The 26,246-nt window shown below is 37.3% G+C and overlaps 2 protein-coding genes across 3 annotated transcripts; one reads left to right on the top strand and one right to left on the bottom strand.

Moving 5' to 3' along the window:
* Positions 1–1,585: 1,585 nt before the first annotated feature.
* Positions 1,586–5,077, bottom strand: LOC121748472 (mediator of RNA polymerase II transcription subunit 32-like). 2 transcript variants are annotated; one of them, XM_042142851.1, is made up of 4 exons: positions 4,804–5,077; positions 4,211–4,280; positions 2,464–2,963; positions 1,586–1,966 (listed from the first exon to the last, which is right to left on the bottom strand). In XM_042142851.1, exons 1-3 carry the CDS (start codon positions 5,062–5,064, stop codon positions 2,464–2,466), a joined length of 831 nt encoding a protein of 276 aa, XP_041998785.1. In that variant the 5' UTR covers positions 5,065–5,077; the 3' UTR covers positions 1,586–1,966. The 2 variants fall into 2 exon arrangements, with proteins under 2 accessions (XP_041998785.1, XP_041998786.1); XM_042142852.1 differs by lacking the exon at positions 4,211–4,280 and having other exon boundaries at positions 4,804–4,933.
* Positions 5,078–11,013: 5,936 nt separating this feature from the next.
* Positions 11,014–25,897, top strand: LOC121749793 (phosphatidylinositol 4-kinase alpha 1-like). The gene is made up of 26 exons (XM_042144429.1): positions 11,014–12,197; positions 12,328–12,669; positions 12,759–12,920; positions 13,114–13,284; positions 13,420–13,578; positions 13,677–13,804; positions 13,894–14,200; positions 16,697–16,865; positions 16,999–17,216; positions 17,755–17,913; positions 18,005–18,187; positions 18,300–18,809; positions 18,896–19,255; positions 19,710–19,924; positions 20,087–20,270; positions 20,379–20,515; positions 20,614–20,764; positions 21,119–21,385; positions 21,685–21,762; positions 21,845–21,916; positions 22,322–22,494; positions 22,578–22,773; positions 23,441–23,581; positions 24,463–24,671; positions 25,135–25,296; positions 25,383–25,897. The coding sequence occupies exons 1-26, from the start codon at positions 11,307–11,309 to the stop codon at positions 25,639–25,641; spliced, it is 6,003 nt and encodes a 2,000-aa protein (XP_042000363.1). The 5' UTR covers positions 11,014–11,306; the 3' UTR covers positions 25,642–25,897.
* Positions 25,898–26,246: the final 349 nt, after the last annotated feature.

Raw genomic sequence — 26,246 nt, 5'->3', positions numbered from 1 at the left:
ACCACCATCATCATTTTTTTCCTATAAATATAGTACAATTTGTTTCACAATTATCCAACAATAAAAAGTTACTATTAAAACGAAATACTAGCAGTATTTATTATTTCCCTGCACGACCACAATTTGCTCAAGGCCATATAAGTAACCTGTCTATTTCAAAACCTATACCATCAATTAACAATTCCAGAAGCTTCTTTGGAATTATCTATTTACAACACCATTGCATAAAAAATAGGCGCCACAATTTATTTCTGGATAACAAACATTCACCACACTAGACATATTATGATACATATCACTTTTTTATCAAGATTCAACTCAACATAAGACCATCCACAACGCGTCTCGCGCCGGGCTCGCGTCTCGTCTCGGAGAGACGAGACCCCCGCGAGACGCATTGCAGCGGCCGTCTCGTCTCCAGCTCGCGACCGGCTCGTCGCGTAGCTCGTCTCGGAGAGACACGAGACGAGCTGTCTCGCCACGCGCCCGAGACACGTGGCACGTCCCCATGCGTGCGTGACGCCCACTCGCTGGCCCGCGAGTGGGCGTCGTCACTGATGACGCAATAATTCATTTTTTTTAAAAAAAAAATCGATTTTTAATAAAAAAAATTTTTTTTATTTTTTTCAAACGGTAATATTACCGTTAAATATTTATTTTCATTTTTTAAATTTTTAATTTTTTCAACTTCGTCGCCAACAACCGACGGTATAAAATGGGGTACTATCTCGCCGACGGCATCTACCCGAAGTGGCCGACCTTCGTGAAGACGTGCGGCAGGCCAGCGAACCCAAAGCAGGCTCTTTTTGCGCAGAAGCAGGAGGCTGCGCGCAAGGATGTGGAGAGGGCGTTCGGGGTTCTCCAAGCGCGCTTCAACATCATCAAAGCCCCGGCTCGTTCGTGGTTCATGGAGAGCATGGTCGACATCATGTATACGTGCATAATCTTGCACAACATGATTGTCCGAGACGAAGGACCCGATGCCGGAAATTGGTTCGACCCCGAATCCCCCGGAAGCTCAACTGCAAGTAGTCCGCCGCGAAGTGGAGCGCATCCATCTATACAAGAACGGTTGGCTATTCGGGCAAGGACACGCGACTCTAGCGCCCACACCCAACTCCAAGAGGATCTAATTGAGCACATTTGGGAAAACTTTGGCGGAGAATATTAAATTATGTCATTTTTATTTTTTTAGAATTTTAATTATGTCTTCGCTTTTTTAATGTTAAGTTGTAATATTGTTTTAATTTTAATAAAGTGTGTTTGTTTAAATTGAATTGGGTTTTCAAAAAAATTATAAATTAAATTGAATGAATAGTAATTAAGAGACGGTATAGAGACGGTTAAGAGACGGAGCGTTGCAGCCTCCGTCTCTTAGTTAAGAGATGGAGGAAAAAAGGACAGTGGGGCCCTCAAATAGTGCTCAAATAGTAGTTAAGAGACGGTTTAAGAGACGGTATAGAGACAGCGTTGTGGATGGCCTAAGCCTCACACGCGGCAAAAGACAACGACGGATAGCTTACCTCACCATTAAAATTTCTGGAAACTAAGATAGGCAACAATAAAATTTCTGGAAACTGGAGCATCAGCCAAATTACTTCACATATCACACATATGGCTTCAAAAACAGTGTTGTATCAAAATCAGAATCACATGCATCCTCTTTTGGTAATGGTGTTGCTCTGTCTCAAGAAAAGTGAAACAACAGTACAATATCTAAGTTTCAATGCTTCCCCATATAACACATAGTAAGCCACAAGTATCATTGAGACCGTCTGTTTCATTCTTCATCATTTTCAGATATCACAGTATAGCCGTGGCTGCCAATTTTGCCTAATTACACAGACTGGAGACTGGAACCTTCATCCTGATTGGATAACATCAGGGGCATAAATGCCTATCTTCCTACGCTGAATTCTTTTGAAAAGGCTAAGAAGAATAATCTTGCACCAGAGGTTGGTTTCACCTACCAAGCCATAAATATAAGTTAGTACAGCTTAATCAAGCAATATACTAGAGCAATAGGGGGGAAATAATTCTGGAGATCTAATAAGTAAACAACACAATATGATGCCAATAAAGGAGATAATTGAGAGTAGAACTACGGAGAAGAGCCAATTATAACTTTATTATGAACCTCTGAACATTTCTTTACAGGTCTACCATCATGATTACACAAAAACTTGGTCCATCATAGACCTCTTACAAATATGATATGGGACCTTAATACAGAACTTACAAATATTAGTCCAATTAGACCTCTTAATTGGTAAAATCATGGTTTGAGTTTTCTTGTTTAGCTACCAAGTGTCCAAGTTTTACATTAAGTTCACTTTGATATCACAATAATGATAGGCATTTCACTTAGAATTGAAAGTAATAACTCTTTCTAGTAGGACAAGATACAACTTGTATTCAGAAACAGCTCTGAAATCAGAACAATAATCAAATGACTGAAAGTACCTATTGAGCAGGATCTTCGGTAAATCTAGCATCAAAAGGAGCGGCGGAGTTAGGATGCGACATGCCACCTCCAGCCCCAGACCCTTGTTGCAGTCCAATCACCAGCCATCTAACAGCTTTACTCATTTGCTCCAAGCGAACAGCACTGATCGGTGGAAGACCACTTGGAGCAGGCTGGCCAGGTTTAGGAGCAACAGAGCCAGTAGCCTCATCCACAAGACACTCAGACCCAATTCTTTGCTTTACGGATTCCACAAATTCTTCAGCTTGATCACAAGCAACTCGGAAAAGCTCCCAACGTTGCTTGAAATTCTCTAGTGCAGCATCAGTGGCAGGAGTTTTTTGACCACCTGAGTTCTCCTTTGCTTCCAATGTACTAGCTGCTGCAGAAATGAACTCTTGATGGGCAGTAGTCAAGGAATCCACTATATTGTCCATCCGAAGTGTGCAGAGGGAAGCCACATCAACAACTGCCTTCAATAATGGAGCATGCAATCTATCTTTTACATATACAAAAAGGAGAGTTTTCTGAGAATTCACGAAAAATGCCATCCTCAACCATTTTGGCGGGAAACATCAAGAAGCACTTTAGAGAATATATCATTACTACTTATCTGCTACATATTATTAGATTCAACTTTTATATTATAAACTGACAAAAGCACGTTTATCATGACCATTGTGCTCTACATTGTAGTTGCAGAAGCATGTCTATATTAAGCCTTGAACTCTACAGAGATATTCAGTTCAGCACTGACAGGTCTTGTGCCTTGAGCTCTGCAAAGACTTTTTAGCTTATCAAAGAAGTTTTGGCTTACACAGGAAGTTTTAACCTCTATAAATACCAACTCTATTCATTGATTGAATCATTTTTGTAGACTTATTTTCTGTCTACCATTGTTCTCTCTTAACTTCATGTTTGTAGCTATGTTCTTCATTTTTCCTTCTTATATTGTTATCACTTTTTAGTTTGTTATCTTTTAATTTTTCAAATTTTGTTATAGTTTGTGGGTTACATGTGTTAATATACAAAGAAGCTATGCGTACTTTTCTGGTAGACTGCACTAATCTGATGGCTGCATTCCAGAAATGGCTAGAGATTATAATGACTGCAACGGAGAGAGCATACTACTCTAGAACACAGGGTAGCAGATAACACCCATCTTGTTTTGATATAGCTAATTCTAGTTCGGTTTATCAATAAAGATGAAGATTTTGTCAAAAAATGAAAGAATAGAGCTGCAGCCAATCCAGTACAAGAATAAAAATGCAGAATCGTTCTATTTCTCAAAAACAAAGCCAGCTATACATGAGTAAGCACTACAGCAATAACAAGCCCTGAAAAATACTGGAGTCAGCAATACAGCAAAGAGATAAAGCAATATCCTACTGAAGAGAAATCTGCACAAGAATAGGAAAATTAAGAATAATCTATCTGTAAAAGGAGATGGGAGATGGGAGATGGGAGATGGGAGATGGAAGAACTCTATTGTTCCTGGTGCAAAGAAAATGAAGCCAATGCTCTCAGCCTTAGAACTTCAAATGAGACAAGAAATAGGGGACAGACTCAGGAGCTGATCACGTCAGCAATCAACAACTAAGATCAGCATAGAATAAAACACACAGTGGCATTTCAAAATAACTGTGAACTGACTATTTCAAAATATTTTTTTATACTTAATTTATGCTTGCGAGAGATAAGTGTTTACAGAAATGCTTATTCATCACAGTGAGGCTTATTGGGTACCTCTGTGTTTTTCAAAGAAACTAGAGCCACACAAGCTATCGAGCTCTATATAACAGGGAATCACAGCTAACTGCAATTTAACAAATACTCAAAAGGTCAAAATACCATAAACTAAAGAATACGAGTAAGAAGAATCTGAAATAACTTATACACCATGTAGATATAAGAATAAATATAACCCAAGAAAAATGTCAATTTGCCATATTTGCTTAACTCCAAGCAGACAATCTATAACCTATCTACGATTCTACACCAACTTGAAAAAAGGAGAAAATTTTTTATTGAAGACAATACTAAAATTTTTCTTTGTATTGCAGATGAGATAACAAATGAGGAGAAGCATATGAAAAATAATCTCTGAGATCTATATGCCAAACTGCAACATAAGCTTACAAATTTATTTGTTTTACCCGTTCAAGTAACAACGTTTTAATAAGATGTGATTTAGCTCACATGCCAAGATCGATTGATGAACTATTTCACAAACGCGAGAGACAACCACACGCACAAATAAACATAAATACAACCAAAACCAAAAAGGAAACATGCAATTTCAATCGTGATCGAGCAAAATAAGAAAACTACACAAGGACCTTGACTCCTCGGGGCTGGGGCGATGCGGATGGTGGATGTGTGAGGTATGCAGAGAGAAGCTGGAAGAATGAGAAGTGACTGATTGTGGCCGGCGACGACCGATTTATTGCGGCGGTAACAAACGGCAGTTCGACAGTGAAGAGAGATTGAGAAAGAGATAATAAGGAATTGAAAACTGTGTGAGTCTGTGGCTGAGTGAGATATCGACGCAGGAGATGGAGATGGAGATGGAGATGGAGATGCGAGTTTGTTTCAATCATGTTTTCAATTGTACTGTAAAAATTACAGGCTAAGTGAGACCATCTAAAACGTTGTCCCTTAACCGTCCCTTAAATTACTATTTATGGGTTATACTGTACTTTTTTTTACTCTATCTCTACAACCTTTCATCTATTATGCATCTCTTAATAGCCTCTTAAATTATTATTCATTCAATTTCATTTTTTATTTTTATTTTCAACCAAATTCAGTTAATAAAAAAGCACTTCATTAAATAAAATAAAATTACAACTTAAAATTCAAAAAAAATAAAAAAACACATAATTAAAATCCTACAAAAATAAAAAATACATAATTTAAAATACAATTTTATAGAAAATAAAAAAAACTACTCCGCCGGCAAATCATCTCTCGAAGGCGGTGGAGGTGCACTGAAGCCACCTAGAGGCGGAATACCAAGTTGTCTTGCCATAAGCTCAATTCCGGCAAGATATGCTTGGTATTGGGGAGACGTCATGTGGAAAGTGTCCGCCATTGTGGCGGTCATGTACATGGACATTAGGGAGTTCGAGGGTGCCCCCGAGCCCGAGCCCGCCTGGCTTGATTCGGCTCGGCCCCTCCTCCCTCTAGCCGTCTTCGCCGCATTTCTCCCTTGAGGTCGACGGCTCCCACGGGAGGACCCCGGCATCGTCTGTCGTGCCCTCAACCTCCTGCGAAGCAAACTCTTGTGGGGCACTGCCCAAACCGCCCTCACTAGACGAGTAGTGGTCACCCGTCATGTGCTTCGTGCGCTTCGAGGTCGACACCGCAGGCCCACCTTTCCTCGTCTTTGATGACCTCCCAAACATCGACATGTTTGAATTGTATGCGGTGTCGTCGAAGTAGACTCGCAAAGTCGACCTCAGAATGTCGGCTCCCGTGGCTCCGCTTTGGTAATGAGCCGATTCACTCTTGTAGATGGCTCATAATTTTTTGACCTCTCTGTCGACTCCGTCAAAGTGAGTGCGGTGCATCTTATATGTGCGGTGGCGGGACCCCTTCGGCTTAATCTCGTGGTAGGCCTCGGTGACCTTTTCCCAGAAGCACTTTACGGGATTGTTGATTCCCGATGATGGGATCGTACGAGACGCTGATCCAGACGTTGTACACCGCCAGCGTTTCTTTGGGGTTGTACGGATGCCGACCTAGATTCTCCTCCTCTTCCTCGTCCGCCTCCGCCTCCGCCCTGGAGCTTCCATCGCCTCGGCCTTCTTCCGGAGTGGGTTCAACGGAATAATCCTCCCGAATCTGGGATAATCCCTGCTAATACCTCGGGGCGGAGGGACGGGCGTATGCATCCACATCAAAATGGGGTGGTTGGTACCCCCGACGTCTACGAACCCTGGGTGGGCGTCGACGAACCGGAACCACCACCCAGGACATTGTACATGCCCCCAGTCGCCGAACGCGTTGATGTCGAACCCGCCGGAGCCGCCACCGCCAGAGTTTCCGTCGCCGGACATTTTGTGATGAGAGGTTAGATGAAAATTAGAGAGGAAATAGAGATGATTTAGGAAGAATAGATGTGTATTTGTGTGTGAAATGATGATGAATTAGGAGTATTTATAGAGTAAAAAAATAAAAAAAACGGTAATATTACCGTTTTTTGTTTTTAAATTTTTTTTATTCGAATTTTTTTAAAAAAATGATTTATTGCGTCAGCGTGACGATGCACACTCGCAGGTCGGCGAGTGGGCGTCATGCATGGCGCCAGAGCGCGCCACATCGCGCTGGCGCGTGGCGAGATCCGTCTCGGCGGGCTGGGAACGAGACGGGGCGCTGCAACGCATCACGCCTCCGTCTCGTCCCGGCGTGACGGATTACGGGCCACCCGCGTGACGCGTTACGGATGGCATGAGGAGTACAGAGTACTTGATATTCATATATTCCAAAAATATTAAATAAACAAGACGTTGATCATATGTTTAGTGCCAAATAAATATATAAATACATGATGACAGTATGATTATTATTTTTCAAAGACATACTTTCGCTCCATCGATGAGGTTCAAGTTTTCATCGAGTATTTTTTTTCCTTTTTAGAAGTGAACCTAATTAGAATTAATCAATTTTATGTGTTCTTAATTATAGTACTTCTCAGTCCCCTCTCAGTCCCCTCGTATCTGATTTATTTTATTATTTTGAGAATTTTTTTTATAATTGAGTCATTTTCATGTATAGTAAAAAAAATTATATTTCTTACGTTACTTTCTCTTATTTTATTCACTTTCTACTTTATTATCTCAACCTTTTTTTCCTCTCTTACTTTTTTAATTATTTATTTAACATACTCAACACCATTTTCTTAAACTTTGTGCTGAAAAGTTTCGCCTCAACTATGAGGGTACGTGAGGGAGTAGTAGTGTAAGTTTTGGTTCATTACTAAAATAATAGTATCTTTGACAAAAAGTACTTATATTTATAGTAATTTTAATACTATAAGCCTAATGTTTATTGTAACAATGGTTAATAAAGTTTGAGAATTATTTTATATATACTTTTTTTTTGTGGGTCTTACTACGGATGCTAAGTGAATTTTAGTAATTGTTCGAGTTCTTTCATTGTTGTTTATTACAATTGTAACTCATTTTTAGCTAAATTTTTAAGAAATTATTCTTATAATTTTTCATCATTGTTGAGTTACACACTTACACATATTTAAGAATTATTCCAATAGTATATGGGGGTACAAGTGTATATATATATATATGAGTAATAAAAGGGAAATATTTAGAATAACAGCAACGCAAACTAATTTTATACATGTATGAATTATTTACCCTACAAACATGCCAATATTAAAAGAGTCGACAATGCAGGTGAAGTGTCAGTGTGTCATTATCGCTATTAATAGCACTTTTATTTGAATAATTATTCGGTGATTTACACTTATTTTCTTCAAAGTAAACAAAATTAAAGTGAAATATCATGAATAATAAACAATAGTACTAAAATTAAATAAACTAATAGAGTTTGTGAATAATAGAATCTTATGAATAATAATAATTACAACTCTAAGAATACAATGCAATAGTGAAATATTTATATTTTTTTAAAAATAAGCAAACATTACAAACGAAAGTAATGTGAGTAATACGGAGTTCTATTGAAAACAAATAAATTATACTGTTGAAGAAATATTTTGAAAAATAATAAAACAGACTTTGTTAAAGTTTGAATGTTTTTCTTATTTATGAATCAACAAAAAAAGCAAGGATAAAATATTGAAATTGAACGAACTATGTTAGACGTGATTACTTGCATCAATCTAACACAATATACCCAGTCATCTTTTTAAATATTTAATTAGTTTTCATCTCATTAATATTCTTCGAGCATAATCATATTTTTTTGATAATTTATCAAAAAATTATAAAAACAAACAAATAAAAAATATAAATTACAAATTTACAATGATTAAAATACGAACAAAAAATACATAATTTTTGGAAAGGACTAAATTTTTAGATTGAATAGAAATTTGGAGAATCAAAATATATTATTCTCATCAACAAAGGATACTAAAAATTTATATCAAAGAAGATTGATTATATGTGGAGAAAAAATTAGATACAGTATTTTTGTGTGCATGACTATAGCAATTGTGGTGTCTATTTATAAATGGAAAATAATAAACTTTGTTATATTTTTTATTATTTAAAATAAAATATTATAAATTAATGAGATTGTGCCATTTGACGCGACAGTTGCTAAAAGAAAGAGAGATGGAGAATGGAGTTGGAAATAAATGAGATGACGTGAGAGAGTTCTTATTTTGTTTTTTCTTAAATATACAAATGACATGGCGGTAGAGCTCCGAGTACCGATAAACATGGTGTTAGGCAATTCACAATTGGGCGGACGATAGCGCGCCTGATCCAATGTGGCACTGCGGACGACAGACGATACGTCATCCACGCCTGACACTTAGTCCGCGGACGAAGCGCGGACGATAGGGCATCGTCCGCCCATTGTGGGCGACGCGGACGATGCAACGCGTTTTAGTTTTTTTTAAAAATTTTAAAATTCGAAAATTTTGTTATATATATACCCCTGGCTTAACTTTTCATATTTGAACGATGAGTTGGGCCGGAAGTTGGGGCTTTTGTAGGATAGTCATTTTTTTTTATTTTCCAACTCGTGTAACTTTTTTTTAATCAATGAATTTTTTACCGTTATTTTAGTTAATCGTCGTGTTTTTTTAATAAGTTTGCATTTATATATTTGAAAATATTTAAATTAAATAATAAAACAATAGTAAAATGCTTAGGGCGCGCCTTAGGGCGCCCCATTGCAGGTGGAAGGGCAGGAGAATAAAATACTAATGTGGCAGTGTATAGGGCGGGCTTTTGGGTATGCCTTAGGGTGCCCAATTGTGAATGACTTAGGGGTGAATTCATTCACATTTGGGCTATGTTTGGTTGCCAGAATTCTGTCTGGTAAAGTAATATGATTCCTTAAATTTTAAATTCTTGTGTTTGTTTCCGTTTTTAATCAAACTGGGAAAGTAATCAAAATCATGAAACAAGAAAAGTTAGTACAACTTTCCAGGATTCTGAATCCTAACTTTTCTTAGGTATTCTTTTTCCCAGTTTTAGGATTCTTACATATTTAATACTAGTAAAATTTATTATTATTATTATTATTATTATTATTATTATTATTATTATTATTATTATTATTATTATTATTATTATTATCATCATCATCGTTATTATTTATTACAATGTTTTAAAAATAATTTAAAAGTATAAATCATACTTAATTTCAGGATAATAAATAACTATAATTCAAAATTATCATAATTATAACTATATTATTAATATTTATATTTATTTATTATAACAATAATAATAATTTATTAAATAATTAAATATAATTATAATTATATAATAATTATTACTTTATAAATTAGTAATTAACAATAAAATTGTAGTGAAATTTTAAATTATAAAATTTATTCAATTAAAAATTTAGTAAATATAATAATAATAATAATAATAATCTTATTTGTTATTATATTATTATATATTATGATATATAATCCATATTTAAACTATGTATAATAATAATAAATAAAATAATATAATTATTATCATTTGTAATTAATAATTTATTAAATAATATGTATTATTATTTTTTATAAATAAAAAATGATAAGTATATTTTTAGTTTAGTGTTTAAATCAAATATATACTTTCAAATCTTGATATTTTCCAAACACGGGAAAGTAAAGTTATTAGGAATCATATTTCCGGGATTCATTTTCCCAGGAATCATTTTCCTTGTCAACTTTACTTTCCCGCCAACCAAACATGGCCTTGATGTTTTAATGGATAGAATCTTAATTTCAAAACTATTGCTTTTCCTTTTTAGCATAGTTACAGCCAGCATCTAACAAAGTAACAAACAGATAAGGCAGCCGGCTGCCGCCAATCAAATTCATTTTCTTGGAGAAAAATAAAATTAAAATCATATACTACTAGTACAAAATTTGATATGTAATCATTACTCACTTCATCCGTCCTATAAAAAAATACGAGTAATGAATATGACACGAGAATTAAGATAAAATTAGTATGAGGAATGATAGTTAAAGTAGTGTTAATGGATAATGGAATCTACATGGAATATAATTTTTCAAGAATGGAATGCACATATTTTCGTGAGATGAATGAAAATAAAAAATATACATATTTTTAATGGGAGCGAGTGAGAGAAATCTGACACTGGAATCATTACTTATAATTTAGTTCATCAAATTAGTTGATTTAAATAACTAGTAGTAGCAATACTTTGTTTCTCTTAAGAGAATAGTATAAAAAATTACAAGAACAAGCCGTACCATCCCTTTTTCCTATTTTTTTGGAGCTATACAAAAAAAGGAAAAAAAATAGAATTTGATACACAAAATTAATAAAAATTTATAAAACAAAAGAAGAAAAAGGAAGGCAGAGACAAAAACAAAAAGATCTGAAAAAACGGAGGCGCGGTAATGTGTGCCCTCAACGCTGCACAACTCGGGGCGAAGACGAAGAGCGAAAGTCTCAATACGGCGCCGTTTAATCCCCGGCATCTATTCCCCATCTCCGCCGCTGTTCATAAACCCTAATTTTGCTGGATTCCGTTCCGAAACCCACCGCATTCAGTTGTTGTGATTCTCGGCGGCACCTGCTGCTTTTGATCAATGAGAATTGAGTTGGAATTTTGAGAATCTACACGAATCGGAGTTAGATTTCGAGCAATGGAGTCGTTGGTGGAACTCTGCGATTTAATCGCGCAGAATCCTGCGCAATTTGGTAATAAGATAGCGTGGATTTGCAGCCGCTGCCCGCCGGCGGAGTCGCTGATGACGGGATCGCCGACGGTTTCCAGGTCTCAACTCCATGCGATACTCGCGGTCGCGCGATTCCTTTCGAAATGCCCGAATTCGGAACACGAAACCCCCAAGTCGCTGATTCTCGCGTTCTACCGCTCAATTCCTTTGACCTTTAATCCCAAATTCTGGCCGCAGGCGTTTTATCCCGCGGATGTTTCTTCGTTCTTCACCGATTCCATGAGTTACATTTCGAATGCGGCCGAACTATGTCCTAAGTTTTCTAGCGATGTTGCGGGATTCACGGGGGAAATTGTACTTCAGACGATGGCGAATGCTGATTCAAGCATATCTAGGGTTTTCTTGAATGCTCTATGTTCGAATTTCCCTCCTATTCTTTCTGCCGATGCCAATAAATTGATACGATTTCTTCTTGATCGCTTTGATGTTGGGATTCCTACTTCTCCAAAGGAAGGAATTTTGACCCCTGATGTAGGTTCGGCGCAGGGCTCTCCGCTGAGTGGGAACTATAATCAGTCCCCTAATGTTTCTGCAGATTCATCAAGCAGCTCTGGTATTGTGGCGAATGGGGTGGACAACGTTTCTTGGAAAAGCAATGGAGACTTATCTGCTCCTGCAGCTTATAAGAGGAACTTAAAATTCTTCGAGGACGAGCCGGTGGAGGGTCTTGAAAAACAAGAAATTGTTTTCAAGTTGATTGGACATGTATGCAGCAAGGTGGCTATTGATCCCCGCCTTATAGAGCAAGTGCGGGGAATAGCAAAGAGTCAACTTAGCTCAATGGCTGATTTCCTGAAGGTAATGACTAACTCTAATAAACTTGCACAATTCCGTGTCAAGGTGGTTGCCATTAAATTTGATACTGCTAAATATATATTGAAATTAATGCATAAACAATTATCGCTGAAATTGTTTGTGGCATTGACAGATACGGAAGCGCGATTGGTCGGAGCAGGGGCAGTTGCTGAAAGTCAGGATAAACAGAAAGCTGTCAGTGTATCAAGCGGCTGCGTTGCTGCAAATCAAGACTCTCGCATCTCTTGACACAGAAGGAAAGTCTTCAAAAAAATTGTTGCATGGAGCTCTTGGATTGTTAATTGAGGCCGCGGAGGCATGCTTGTTCTCCGTGTGGCGTAAATTGAGAGCTTGTGAAGATCTTTTTGGCTGTTTGATTTCTGGCATCTCTCAAGCTGCTGTTATTCGTGGAGGTCAGCTCCTCCGGGTTCTGCTTATTCGTTTTAAACCCCTTGTGCTGGCTACTTGCGCTCAGGTATACTCAGTTTTTGGCTAGATTTGCTCCGTATGATAGTTAATATCATAAAACAATCTTTTTTCTTCCTTGTGATCTTTTGTGAACAGGCCGATACTTCAGCTAGCAGTCAAGGATCTATGTTCAATAGTGTCCTGAAAACATGTTGTGAGTTAATTGAATTCGGTTGGTCCAGGGATCGGGCTCCCTTGGATACCTTTATCATGGGACTGGCAACTAGTATTCGTGAACGAAACGATTACAACGAAGAGGTTAGTATCCATTAACACTATTCCAGGCTTGCAACTGTTTCTTTTATATTAACAATAAGATGCATAACATTTTATTGAATTATCGATTAAAAGTTAGAAAACAATGGACAAAGTAAATTTCAGTGAGGCCAATTGACCAAGACACTCACACATTCTTCTGATTTTGGCTTGACATTCTTATGTGCATTATCAGGATGGAAAAGAGAAGCCAGCAACCCCACCTATACAGCTGAACATCATACATTTGTTGGCTGAGCTCAATGTTTTTGTTAAGAAGCATGAAGTTGTAGATATGATACTACCCCTTTTTATTGAAAGCTTAGAAGAAGGTGATGCTTCGACTCCTGGGTTATTGAGGCTTCGTGTAAGTTCCAATCTCTTTAACATAAAATCCTTATGCTTTCTCTTGAGCTTCATGCTATGTCATTTCATTTTTGCCTTTTCTTATAAATTATATCTTGCATTATTTTCTCAACCTGCTTTTGTTGAGTTACTGCAGCTTCTTGATGCTGTTTCTCGCATGGCGAGTTTAGGTTTTGAGAAGTCTTACCGCGAAGCAGTGGTTTTGATGACTCGAAGCTACATGGGCAAACTCTCAGAAGTTGGCTCTGCTGAAAGTAAAACCCAGGCACCTGAGGCGACAACGGAACGTATTGAGGTATGTTTCAACATTGCATCTGAATATTGGTAGGATACTCCACGAGGGGTGGAATTCTGCTGTAGCAAATAGTTGCTCACTGATTCAATCACCTCTAGACATTACCTGCAGGATTTTTGTTGATTGCAAGTGGTATTACATGTAATAAGTTGCGGTCAGATTACCGTCACCGCTTACTATCACTTTGCTCAGATGTCGGCCTGGCGGCAGAGTCCAAAAGTGGAAGGTAAAGTTTAGCAATTGTTGTTTGTAAAAATTCAGTTTTTGGATACTAATTCGTGAGTGACTTACTAACTAGTTAAACCAATATTTCAGGAGTGGAGCAGATTTTCTTGGTCCTCTTCTTCCTGCTGTGGCTGAAATATGTTCTGATTTTGATCCTTGTGTAGATATTGAACCTTCACTCTTAAAGCTATTTCGTAACTTGTGGTTCTATATTGCGCTCTTTGGGTTAGCACCTCCGATACAGAAAACTGCAGCTACGTCAAAGTCAGTTTCAACTTCACTTAATAGTGCAGGCAGTGTGGGCACCACTGCTCTCCAAGCTGTGGGTGGACCATACATGTGGAATTCATTATGGTCTACTGCTGTTCAACGTATTTCTCAAGGGACCCCACCTCTCGTAAGTTAACCTGGTTATTAAATAAGCACTCAGTTATCTTCGCTCTTGGCCAACTTTATTTTACGTGGGTAACTTTATTGATTTGAAATAAAAAAGAAATAATTGGATTTTCCTACCTCTGATTATAATCATCATTCATCAATATACTCGAATATACTTGTGCAAGCTTGTTTTGTTGGAACCATGGTGATTTTAACTTTAATTTGCGATCACTAAAGTTCATTTGTCCCTATCAATGTGAAGCATGATATCTCTCTGTATTCTATGTACATGAATCCACCAATAAAATTGGATTTCACTTGGCTTTGAACATTTTGAATCCAATGTTGTCAAAGCAGTATAGCGGTTCATGGCGGTTCGCCCGAAAAATGCCACAGGGATATAGCGTATCGGTATGGCGGGATATAGCGGTCATTAATTAAATATATTAAATAATATTCATATATTCATATATAATTCAAAAAATTAGAAAATAATAAAAATATAACATTAAAAACTCTAAAAACATGTAATAAAGCATAAAATAGAAAACAATTATATAAAAGTCTAGCAATTAAAGTCTTTAGTTCAAGTGTTCAACAAAACATAAAACCATGATAAGCTCAATAGACATCAATCATCAAGCTCAACATAGTCTTCTAGCTCATCATCATCACTATCATCGGCATCCATTTCATCTTCATCCTCCATTGCTTCATCCTCTTGATCTCCACTTACACTATCCTCAAATTCTTCCTTTTCCGATTCTTCATCTACAAGCGCAAGCCTTTTCCTTTTCCCTTTCCCTTTTCTAGGTATGATAGGTTCTTTTTTCTTAGAAACTCTAAGACAACTTGAACTAGATGTAGAAGATTCTTTCCTCTTCTTTGACCTAGTATATGTCCTAGGCTCTCCAACACCCGAAGCCTTATACACCATGTTCCAATCAAGTGTATCATCGTCATCATGAACCAAATGATTACCACCATCAATATCATCATCATCATCATCCAACTCCCCAACTAGCCACTCATTGCACTCATCAATAACATCGAGAATAATAGGATCAAATTCATCGGTTGCACTAAGCTTGTTCCTATCATGCAATTTTTGGTTATATTTCACATAAACCAAATCTTGCATCCTCTTATGCTCGAGCCTATTTCTCTTTTTTGTTTGAATCTACAAAATAAATATAATTAATCACATAATTGTTATTTATAAATATTATTAGAAACTAAATCACTATAAGTACAGTAAGTAATCTTTAAAAAAAAGTACATTAAGTAGTAAAGTACTAACCTGCTCAAAGACACTCCAATTGCGCTCACAACCGGAAGCTCTACATTATAGAATGGGTAAAGCATGTAATAGAACCACAAAATAGAAAAATACCTTGTCGTTGACTGCTGGTCGCTGGACTGTTGCTGGAAGGTGCTCGGCTGCTGTAGGTGGCGGCGGCGGCGGCGCGATGGTGGGTGGCAGATTGTGGAAGGACTGAAGGAGTAGAGATGAAAAGCGGCAGATTGGGGTTGTGGAATTAGGGTTTAGAATTATTGGGGTGGGCTGATTGGGCCTATGCAAAATTAAATTAAAAAATAAAAAGCCCAATAAAAGTCAAAATTAGCACCAAAAAGTCAAAATTGGGCTAAAATACCGCTATTGCGGGATATGGTAGCGCTATGGCGCCACGACCGCCACGGGTATGGCGGCCGCCACAGAAAAATGCTACGTATCGGTGTGGCGATAGCGTTTTCATTAAAAACTGATATGCTATAGCGCAATATCCCCTGCTATAGCCGCTATTTGACAACATTGTTTGAATCGTAAAGAGTATGATTAAAATGTCGTTTAATGGTTAAATCATGAATTGTTTTGTGTCCGAATACCTCTTTTCTCTTTAGATTAATTGCTTGAATATTACAAATGGTGTCATGTATGTCTAGTCCTCTTTCTTGGCTCAAGGATCTGAATTGGAAAGAAAGATGGTAGTAAGAAACAAAGAATGCTTGATATATTTCCTTTTCATGCTATCAGGAATTTAGATTTCACTGTGAAAAATAGAAAAAAAGAGAATGATAGTAGCATGCACTGCATGTTCATGTAAAGCAACTAAGACATTGGGTTTACTCTTATTTCAGAGGGTATTTTAGTTCATTTATCTTAGCATGTATTGTAAAATGATACTCTTGAACTTCAAGAATCAATATTAGAGTCCTTTGACCTTTTGTTGAATAACTTCATTGTTCCCTGTGTAGATGTACAATGATGATTAAAAACTCTTTTCTTAATTGGTTTCTAAAATGAAATCAAAGTTGATAAGGTGGAGTATAACTGTATAAGGTCCCTTAAACAGGTCAAATCATTCCTAGCATGTATCTTACGTCAAGTTTATGGTAGTGTTTTGGATATTATTTGATTTTATATCCGTTACTTGGGGCCATTATTGATGTTTTAGTTACATGTGCTAAGTACTTGGTAAAACTAATTTTTCTGATGGCAAAATTGTTTGTTCAGGTTGTGAGCTCTGTGAAATGGCTTGAAGATGAGTTGGAACTCAATGCTCTGCACAACCCAGGTAGTCGTCGAGGGAGTGGGAATGAGAAAGCTGCTGTGACTCAAAGAAGTGCTCTTGCTGCTGCTTTAGGAGGGCGGGTGGAGGTTTCTGCAATGAGTACAATCTCAGGTCTTTGAATAGCATATTTTATTTTGGCAAATCAGACTCCTATATTTGGATGTATTGAAATTAGTCACCATTCTTTTACTTAAGTGATTGACTCCAATCCTAAAAATTTGGATACCATATTTGACTTCTGCAGGTGTGAAAGCAACCTATCTTTTAGCAGTAGCATTTCTAGAGATAATACGATTTAGCAGCAATGGAGGTATTCTGAATGGAAACCCAAATGCAACTGGCTCTCGGAGTGCCTTCAGCTGCGCCTTTGAATACCTAAGAAGTCCTAATCTTATGCCTGCTGTATCTCAGTGTTTGACTGCTATTGTTCATCGGGCATTTGAAACAGCAATAACTTGGCTGGTATTTTCCTTCTCATCCTCTCTTCTGTTTGTCTTGTTTGTGGATCTGCACAAGTTTGGCTTATTCTTTTGGGCATTATATTGACAATTCAGCGGTCTTATTGGGATATTTCGTTTTTTTGGATAACTGCTGGCATAACTTGTACTCCCTCCGTTCCATAGTAGTGGAGGCATTTCCCCTTTTAGTAAAAGTCATCACATTTCTTCTCACTTACTTTACTCTCTCTTTACTTTATTCACTCTTCATCTCTATACCTTTTTCATTACCTACTTTATTCTTTCCTTACTTAACTCACTTAAACACAATTTTTCTTAAATCACGTGCCCAAAAGAAATGCCTCCACTACTATGGAACAGAGGGAGTACTCCTTAATTCTGGTGACCTTTATAAGAACAGTTTTCCAATTTAATTTATATAATGTGCTCTAAGCTTGTAAGTTGTTTGTTTATTCTGTTTGTTTCTTTCTCTCAATATGCTTTTCTTTATTCTATTATAGAGATTCCTTCTCTAAATGTCATGGTCTATATCAACTTTCTAGGAGGATAGAGCATCTGAGACTGGGCCTGAAGCTGAGATTAGGGAGTCTACTCTCTCGGTTCATGCCTGTTTTCTAATAAAAAACTTGTCCCAAAGGGATGAGCATGTACGAGACATATCTATTACTTTGTTAACTCAACTCAGAGAGAGATTACCTCAGGTAAAATGTCATATGGTTTTCTCATCATCTCACACTTCATTTTCTAGCTCACATTCTAAGAATACCTGTATATGGTTTACATGTCTTGCAGATATTGTGGAATTCATCTTGTTTGGATGCTCTTCTGCTTTCAATGCATAATGATCCACCTTCTGCTGTTGTGAGTGATCCTGCCTACATTACCAGTGTCCGAACTTTGTACCAAAAGGTTGTCCGTGAGTGGATTGTTGTGTCGCTTTCACATGCTCCGTGCACTAGTCAGGGTCTTCTTCAGGTTTGCAACTTTCATTACTGGAAGGCATCTATACTCATTGCATTTTTCATATTTTTTTCCTCGGTCTTTCTATACGGAATCTCAGCTCTTCTTGTACCCTTTCTATATTCAGGAAAACCTTTGCAAGGCTAATACTTGGCAGAGAACACAGCCAACAGCTGATGTTGTTTCTCTATTGTCTGAGATACGGATAGGCACAGGTAAAAATGATTGTTGGAACGGTCCAAAAACTGCAAATATTCCTGCAGTTATGGCGGCCGCCGCTGCTGCATCAGGTGGAAACCTGAAGTTGATGGATGGATTCAATTTGGAGGTTCTTGGTACTGGTATGGTCAGTGCGACAGCAAAGTGTAACCATGCAGGAGAAATTGCTGGAATGAGAAGATTATATGAGAGCATTGGTGGTCTTGATCAATCTACTGGTGGTCTAAATCAAGATAATCCAGATGGGTCGGCACAGCCACCACAGCCCAAAAAAGAATCCTTCAATGAGGTATTGCTTTCCAAATTCGTAAAGCTGCTTCAGAAGTTTGTAACTGTTGCAGAGAAAGGGGAAGAAGTAGATAAATCATCTTTCCGTGAAACTTGTTCTCAAGCCACTGCTTTGCTTCTTTCCAATCTGGTAATAACTTTGCGTAAACTTCTCCTTATATTAGTTATGACTTCAATTTCTTGTCTTTTTAAACATGATTTAACATATTTTATCAGGATTCGGATTCAAAATCAAATCCCGAGAGTTTTTCTCAACTTCTGCGCCTTCTTTGCTGGTGTCCAGCTTACATAACCACACTTGATGCTGTGGAGACTGGCGTGTTCATCTGGACATGGCTGGTTTCTGCTGCTCCTCAGTTGGGTTCGGTAGTTCTTGCTGAGCTGGTAGATGCATGGCTATGGACAATAGACACTAAGCGAGGCCTATTTGCTTCGGATATAAGGTGTTCTGGACCTTCTGCGAAATTGAGGCCCCAACTTGTAGCTGGTGAGCCCCAGTTGCGGCCAGAGAAGGACCCGGTTGAACAAATAATGGCGCATAGACTGTGGCTTGGATTTTTTATTGATCGATTTGAAGTAAGATTCAACTATCTACTCTCATAGGCCTTATTTAAAGCCTCTGTCGTCTGTATCAAATTTTAATTCTGATCCCAAATGTTACGCTTTAATTCTATACTCCTCCGTCCCGCAAGAATATGCCCTCTTTCCTTTTTAGTCCGTCCCACAAGAATATACACTTTCTAAATTTGGAAACTCTTTTCTCTCTTATAAGGTGGGATCCATTCTCCACTAACAATACTTTAATTACTTTTTCTTTCTACTTCTCTCTTACTTTACCAATTGTGCATTAAAACCCGTGCCCAACCAAAAGTGGATATTCTTGTGGGACGGAGGGATTGCTAAATAAGCTGCCAAAGATGACAAGTTAGAAATGTTGCATGACAAAAAATATTTTTGTCGTGGGTTCCTTAAGCTGTAACGCACTTATGAATGCGCGTTAACTTGTTGCGTTGAAATATTGTCTTTTCAGGTAGTTCGGCATGACAGTGTTGAACAGCTTTTGCTACTTGGCCGGATGTTACAAGGGACAACAAAACTCCCCTGGAATTTTACTCGACATCCAGTTGCCGTAGGAACTTTCTTCACCCTAATGCTTTTCGGTTTGAAATTTTGTTCGTGTCATACACAGGGAAACCTTCAGAACTTCAGATCAGGGCTTCAGTTGCTGGAAGATAGAATATATAGGTATAGCATTTTGTCATGTTCATAAATTTATTTTTTACATATTAACCGAGTGTATCTGTACACTGAGCTGGCTTGAATTTTTTTTTCAGTTGTTTGATTACTTTGACTCAGTGTAGACCTCTGATTCTATTCCTTTTTATAATATTTTTTCCGTTTCAAAAGAGCTGCCTTAGGGTGGTTTGCTCACCAGCCAGAGTGGTATGATTCGAGAAACAAATATTTTGCCCAGAGTGAAGCTCAATCCGTTTTAGTGTTTGTCCATCATCTTTCTAATGAGCGGGTTGACCCAACACACCATGATCCGAAAGCTCGGGGTGTTGAAAATGGCAGCTCCACAAATGACTCTGTAAGTAATTATAAAAATCCTGAAGTGCACAGACATACACCATAAAACATTTGATATTCTTTATGCATGGGTTTTACGAAGCTGAGGAAAAATTCTTATGTTCTGCAGAAGGATCACTATCATCCTATCTGGGGTCAGATGGATAACTATGCTGTTGGGCGAGAGAAGCGGAGACAGTTACTTCTTATGTTATGCCAACACGAAGCTGACAGACTTGAGGTTTGGGCTCATCCTGTTGGATCAAAGTAATGATCGTTGACCTTCTCAAACTATTTCATTGGATTTTGTTTTAGTTTAGTTGTGGTGATATATATGATATCTCCAATACTGAACTCGTGTACAGGGAAAGCTCTTCCCGGCTTAAAATTAGCTCCGACAAATGGGCTGAGTGTGCAAGGACTGCTTTTACCGTCGATCCTCAGATTGCTCTGTCATTAGGTGCACGATTTCCAGCAAATTCTTCTCTGAAGACTGAAATCACGCAGCTAGTCCAAGTACACTTATGAACTTTCCCGAGACTAAATAAATTTACATGTTAGCACAACATATTAGTTCAGGAGTGAGTAAATTAACACATACAAAAATTCAATAAGAGTCTTAATTAAAGCAAGAAAGCCTTACAACAAACAACTCCTTTCTGAGTCTATTAGTTTGATCTTAATACAGTTTCAGATTTCCCATTTCGAGTAAGACTATTATGTATAAGATGGAAGATGTAGATGAGACTTTTCATGTTTAGATGAGACTTTTCATGTTTAAACACATAACATATTGGTTGTATTTTCCATCTTTTTTCGTTATTTGTTTTGACATGGTTTTAACCTGTGCATTGTTTTTCTTCTTATTAGGCACATATAACAGAGATACGCAGTATTCCAGAAGCTTTGCCTTATTTCATAACCCCCAAAGCAGTAGACGACAATTCAACGCTTCTGCAACAATTACCACACTGGGCAGCTTGTTCAATTACGCAAGCTTTAGAGTTCCTTACCCCAGCATATAAAGGGCACCCTCGTGTCATGGCTTATGTTCTCAGGGTGTTGGAATCTTATCCTCCTGATAGAGTGACATTCTTTATGCCTCAGTTGGTGCAGGCACTAAGACATGATGAAGGGGTATGATGGCTTGCTTTCATGTGATTGCATTTTGGTGCCATATAGCAGAGTGATATTGTGAAGTAAAGAAGTCTACATATTAAAACTGCAAGCTAGGTGGTATTATTAGTTTGGTGCCATGTGTCCATGTCTCTTGAGTCGCCCTTGATTTGTATAATAGAAACAACTAGTATTTGCATGTTTAAGTAAATGATCTTACTTGAAATCATCACTTAAATTAGAAAATTTTTCAGCGTTCTCACTTTACTTGAATATTATATCAGAACTGTACTTTACATATTAGCAATTTCGATTTGCAGAAGTTGGTTGAGGGTTACCTTCTTAGAGCTGCTCAACGAAGTGATATCTTTGCCCATATTCTGATATGGCACTTACAGGTGAAAAAATTACTGATGGTATACAGCATATTATGCAATTTATCTATTGTTTGAATTATTTATGACAGGATTTTCCTTATAGGGTGAAGAAGCCTGTGTTCCTGAGGCAGGGGCAGGGACAGGGGCAAAAGATGCACCTTTGCCGTCTCCCACGGTATACTTCTGATGCAGAAAAGAACATAATACAATTTTTTCTGTTTTTACACATTCGTCATTGTAATCGTTAGTGTGTATTCTCTAAATCCATGATAATTATGTTAATAGTTATAGGCATAGATGTTTCTGCATGTTATATTGATCTTCTGCAGAATTCCAAGCATTTCTTTATTTGAATGTCATATATAGTCACATATTATTGTATGTGAAGATTGATTTTGTTTGTTGACTGATAATAGATGGCTTGCAGTATATCCATTCTAAAACAGTCCTTAAGTATGATAGTTTCCCTTGGAAATACTTTAATAATCAGTTTCTGTTTCATCATTTCTATTTTAGTTTAGTTCTGAAGCTGTGGTCTTTTTTATACTTAACTAATTTTTTTCCCTCTCTTTTTCTTCAGACTGTCGCCTTTCAAGCTTTGCTTCCAGTAGTAAGAGAAAAAATAATTGACGGTTTCAGTCCCAAAGCGCGTGCTATTTTTCAAAGAGAATTTGATTTCTTTGACAAGGTTACATCTATATCCGGTGTCCTCTTTCCAATTCCAAAAGAGGATAGGCGGGCTGGCATAAGAAAGTAGGAATTACAATTCAAATTTTGCTTGTTGTGTCTCCTATTTAATGTTAATGGCGAGATACCTTTTTTTTTAATATTGATAGAGAATTGGAGAAAATCCAAGTTGATGGAGATGACCTCTACCTACCTACTGCTCCCGGAAAACTTGTAAGGGGTATACAGGTTGATAGTGGAATACCTTTACAATCAGCAGCAAAAGTTCCTATAATGATAACATTCAATGTCATCGAGCGGGATGGGGATCATAATGATATAAAGCCTCAAGCTTGTATTTTCAAGGTATATGACATTCTGAATGGATTGGGTGCTTAGCATAGTTCATCTTAAGGTATTAACTCCATGAACTGCTGATCCGTTGGACCTGTAAGCTTGTATGTATTTGAATGTTTTCGTAGTTCAATTCAAGTTTGGAGCAAAACTAATGGCTACTGGAGTTTGCTAGGCACGTATTACCTGGTTTATAGTTTATAAGGACGGACTGATAGATAAGATCAAAAAGTGGTTGATGTATTAGCAACAACAGAAAGAAGATCTTATGACAGAACAATAGCCAAGTAAAGAAGGCACATCAAAGTTATGAAGTAAAGGCAGTTGTGTATTTGATCTGAGGCTATCTGTTGCAAAGTTTGTGCAGACTTTAAATATATGTACATGTGGGGCCCTTGAACCTAAATCTTTATTTTGTGATTTACTAATTTGGGATCATGTAGGCAGATTTGAAATAAGGATAGAATTTCTTTTTTTGTGTGTCTGTCTGTGATTTGTTCTCTCTTTCTAAGATTATGCATGTGTTAATCTTCTTTATGTGGTTTGCAGCATGCCTGTGTACTGCATGCAATTAAGAAAGTATCCATGTTAATTTGTTTCCTAGTTGTAGCAAAGAGAAGTAGATAAGCATGTCTGAAAATATATGGTTCTTATCCTGATGCAACTGGTTTGCTTGTAGGTTGGAGATGACTGCCGACAAGATGTACTTGCTTTGCAAGTTATTTCGCTTTTGAAGGACATCTTTGAAGCTGTTGATCTTAGTCTATATTTGTTTCCTTATGGAGTACTCCCAACTGGCCCAGAGAGAGGAATTATTGAGGTGTGTCAACGTCATCTATTTCATTATACTTCTATGAACAATTTTTGGCATGCCCTGACTTTTTACCATACGCTTTCTTCACAATTTAATGCTCATCATGCATCTATTGCCTTTTATCTTTCTTTCTAATTTGCTTTTCTTGGATATTATGGATAATATATTAATGTGCACCTCGCCACTTGGTGAATTAGTTAACAAAATAAGAGATCTGTCGACTATCCTGTTTTATTTCGTACGGCAGAACACATATTTTTTATTTGTGCAAGCACCAAAACTAAACTGTTCTAGGCGTGAAACTCAGAATGATGATTAACGACACAAGCACAATTGTCTATTGGACTCTTAGAAAAATGGGACTGTCATTCTAATGGATCAAACATGATTGTGTTAAATAACTGTCATTCTAATGGGAAGAGAATATTAAATAACTGGTTCACTTGCACATGGTTGTTCACAAAGACAAAGTATGAGGCTTATACTAATATTAAGTAGTAACTCTCAGGATGTATTCAGGATTACTCCACTGTACCAATCAGCATTATAACTTAAGTTATTACTTATTCTGAAAAGTGTCACGAGGCAATATATTTAAAAAAACTTACCAAATGCCATTCTAATAAAGTTTTTTTGACATGTATTGTTGGTGTCCTATCTGGTTGAGAAAATGTAAAAGGCTTGTGTTGGTTGTCGAGAAGGAAATTTAACTTGCATTACTTATTTGTTCTGAAGAAGCTGGTGCTCTATGCTGTATCCACAGTGCATCTTCTTGAATAAGCTATGGGTGCTGAGCTCTGAAGCAATTCCCTTAAATAGCTCGACATATTCTCATATCCGCTTCCTATCAATGTTTGCCCTAAATTTCCTACCTATATGCTTGACAGGTTGTGCCTAATTCTCGAAGTAGGAGTCAGATGGGCGAGACCACTGATGGTGGTCTATATGAGATATTTCAACAGGACTTTGGGCCAGTTGGATCACCCAGCTTTGAAACTGCTAGGGAGAATTTTCTCATTAGCAGTGCTGGATATGCAGTTGCTAGCCTCTTGCTTCAACCAAAAGATAGACATAATGGGAATCTTTTATTTGACAGGTAAGTGCATATGCGCATCAATGCTTAAAATACAATAACCCAAAGCTTTACTTGGTCATTTCAAATCCATAGATGGATTCTGTGGTTCACAATACCATCCTTTAAGTCTCCAAAGTTCATTATTTAGATTGCCATTATTTTTTGGCATGAATCAACTTGTACTCTATTTTGTTACATTCTACAAATATTTTGATGTTCTATCTTAAGGAGATGGGGATTATTTTGTTGTTGAATGATTAGACACACCATGTTATCAGGATGCATTACAGTCTCTGATGATTCAGAGTGAAAAAAATGTGATTGATGATTAAAATACATTTAACAGTCAACTTGTATAGCATGAAAATCTATGTTGGTTCAATTGTGCAGTTAGTTTTAATAAATGGAGTACTTACTACCTTTTACATCCTTAGACAATCGATTTTGGCCATGCTAAGCCTGTTGTGATTCTTTGTGAATGCAGTGTAGGTAGGCTCGTTCATATTGATTTTGGTTTTATTTTGGAAACTTCTCCTGGTGGAAACATGAGGTTTGAAAGTGCTCACTTCAAACTGAGTCACGAGATGACTCAACTACTCGACCCATCAGGGGTGATGAAAAGTGATACGTGGTACCAGTTCGTAAGGTAATGTGTTAGTAGTATCTTGGTCTGTCTCTCTTTTCAAGAATTATGCTTGATGCTAGCTAACGTTCTCATCTTTCGTTGTGCAGCTTGTGTGTAAAGGGTTACCTTGCTGCACGCCGCTACATGGATGGGATCCTAAGTACGGTGGCCATGATGCTCGACAGCGGGTTGCCTTGCTTCAGCAGAGGAGATCCTATTGGAAATCTTCGAAAGAGATTCCATCCAGAAATGAGCGATCGCGAAGCAGCCAATTTTATGATCCGCATATGCACTGATGCCTACAATAAGTGGACGACGGCTGGATACGATTTGATTCAGTATCTCCAGCAAGGCATTGAGAAATGAGGAAGTTGTATAATCTTGGTCTCCTTATGTTTTTTGACGCTTGTATGTTGTAGCTGGGAAATGAGGAGAAAGCCACGAAAATATAGGTGTTATTTATTTGGCGATGCTCCTGATAATTTATTTAATTTATATTTATTGTGGTTTCGTTTAAACCTTTTCAGATAGAACTGAGAAACAGAGTTGCGATGCGTGGTGTGATCCATCCAACTTGTAAAAATGTAGCTCGATTTCATCATGGAAATATTCGATTAATTTATTTCGTGCCACTTATATGTGATCCCTCAACTTGAAAAACTGTAGTAGCTCGATTTCATTACGGTTAATTTATTTCGTGCCACTTATATTTATATTATGATTTCATATTCTCTTTTGCTTATGCTAGAAACTCTGGGGTTATCAGAGTACTAATCCTACTTGTTTCTAAACTAGTGCGTGCAATACATTAAATATGGCATGTTAATTTCAAAATTAGAAAATAAACACCTTAATATATTCTGTTGGGAGTTATTAATTGCTTTGGGAATAGAGAGATAAAAGTATGCTAAATTAGAAATAAGCAAATCATAAAAAAAATGCACACAATGCAGAATAGGAGTATATTTTAT

The sequence above is a fragment of the Salvia splendens genome, chromosome 9, assembly GCF_004379255.2.
Source record: "Salvia splendens isolate huo1 chromosome 9, SspV2, whole genome shotgun sequence".
NCBI lineage: Eukaryota > Viridiplantae > Streptophyta > Magnoliopsida > Lamiales > Lamiaceae > Salvia > Salvia splendens.
This window is presented reverse-complemented; position numbering and strand designations above follow the sequence as displayed.

Bases quoted from the DNA above. Each gene is read 5' to 3' on its own strand.
- LOC121748472 (XM_042142851.1), bottom strand. From the start codon at position 5,064: ATGATTGAAACAAACTCGCATCTCCATCTCCATCTCCATCTCCATCTC. The intron at 4,281-4,803 runs GTCCTTGTGTAG...GTTAAATTGCAG, and splicing joins CCCAGCCCCGAGGAGTCAAG to TTAGCTGTGATTCCCTGTTA. The intron at 2,964-4,210 runs GTACCCAATAAG...TATATGTAAAAG, and splicing joins TTTCTTTGAAAAACACAGAG to ATAGATTGCATGCTCCATTA.
- LOC121749793 (XM_042144429.1), top strand. From the start codon at position 11,307: ATGGAGTCGTTGGTGGAACTCTGCGATTTAATCGCGCAGAATCCTGCG. The intron at 20,271-20,378 runs GTAAGTAATTAT...TATGTTCTGCAG, and splicing joins GCAGCTCCACAAATGACTCT to AAGGATCACTATCATCCTAT. The intron at 20,765-21,118 runs GTACACTTATGA...TCTTCTTATTAG, and splicing joins AAATCACGCAGCTAGTCCAA to GCACATATAACAGAGATACG.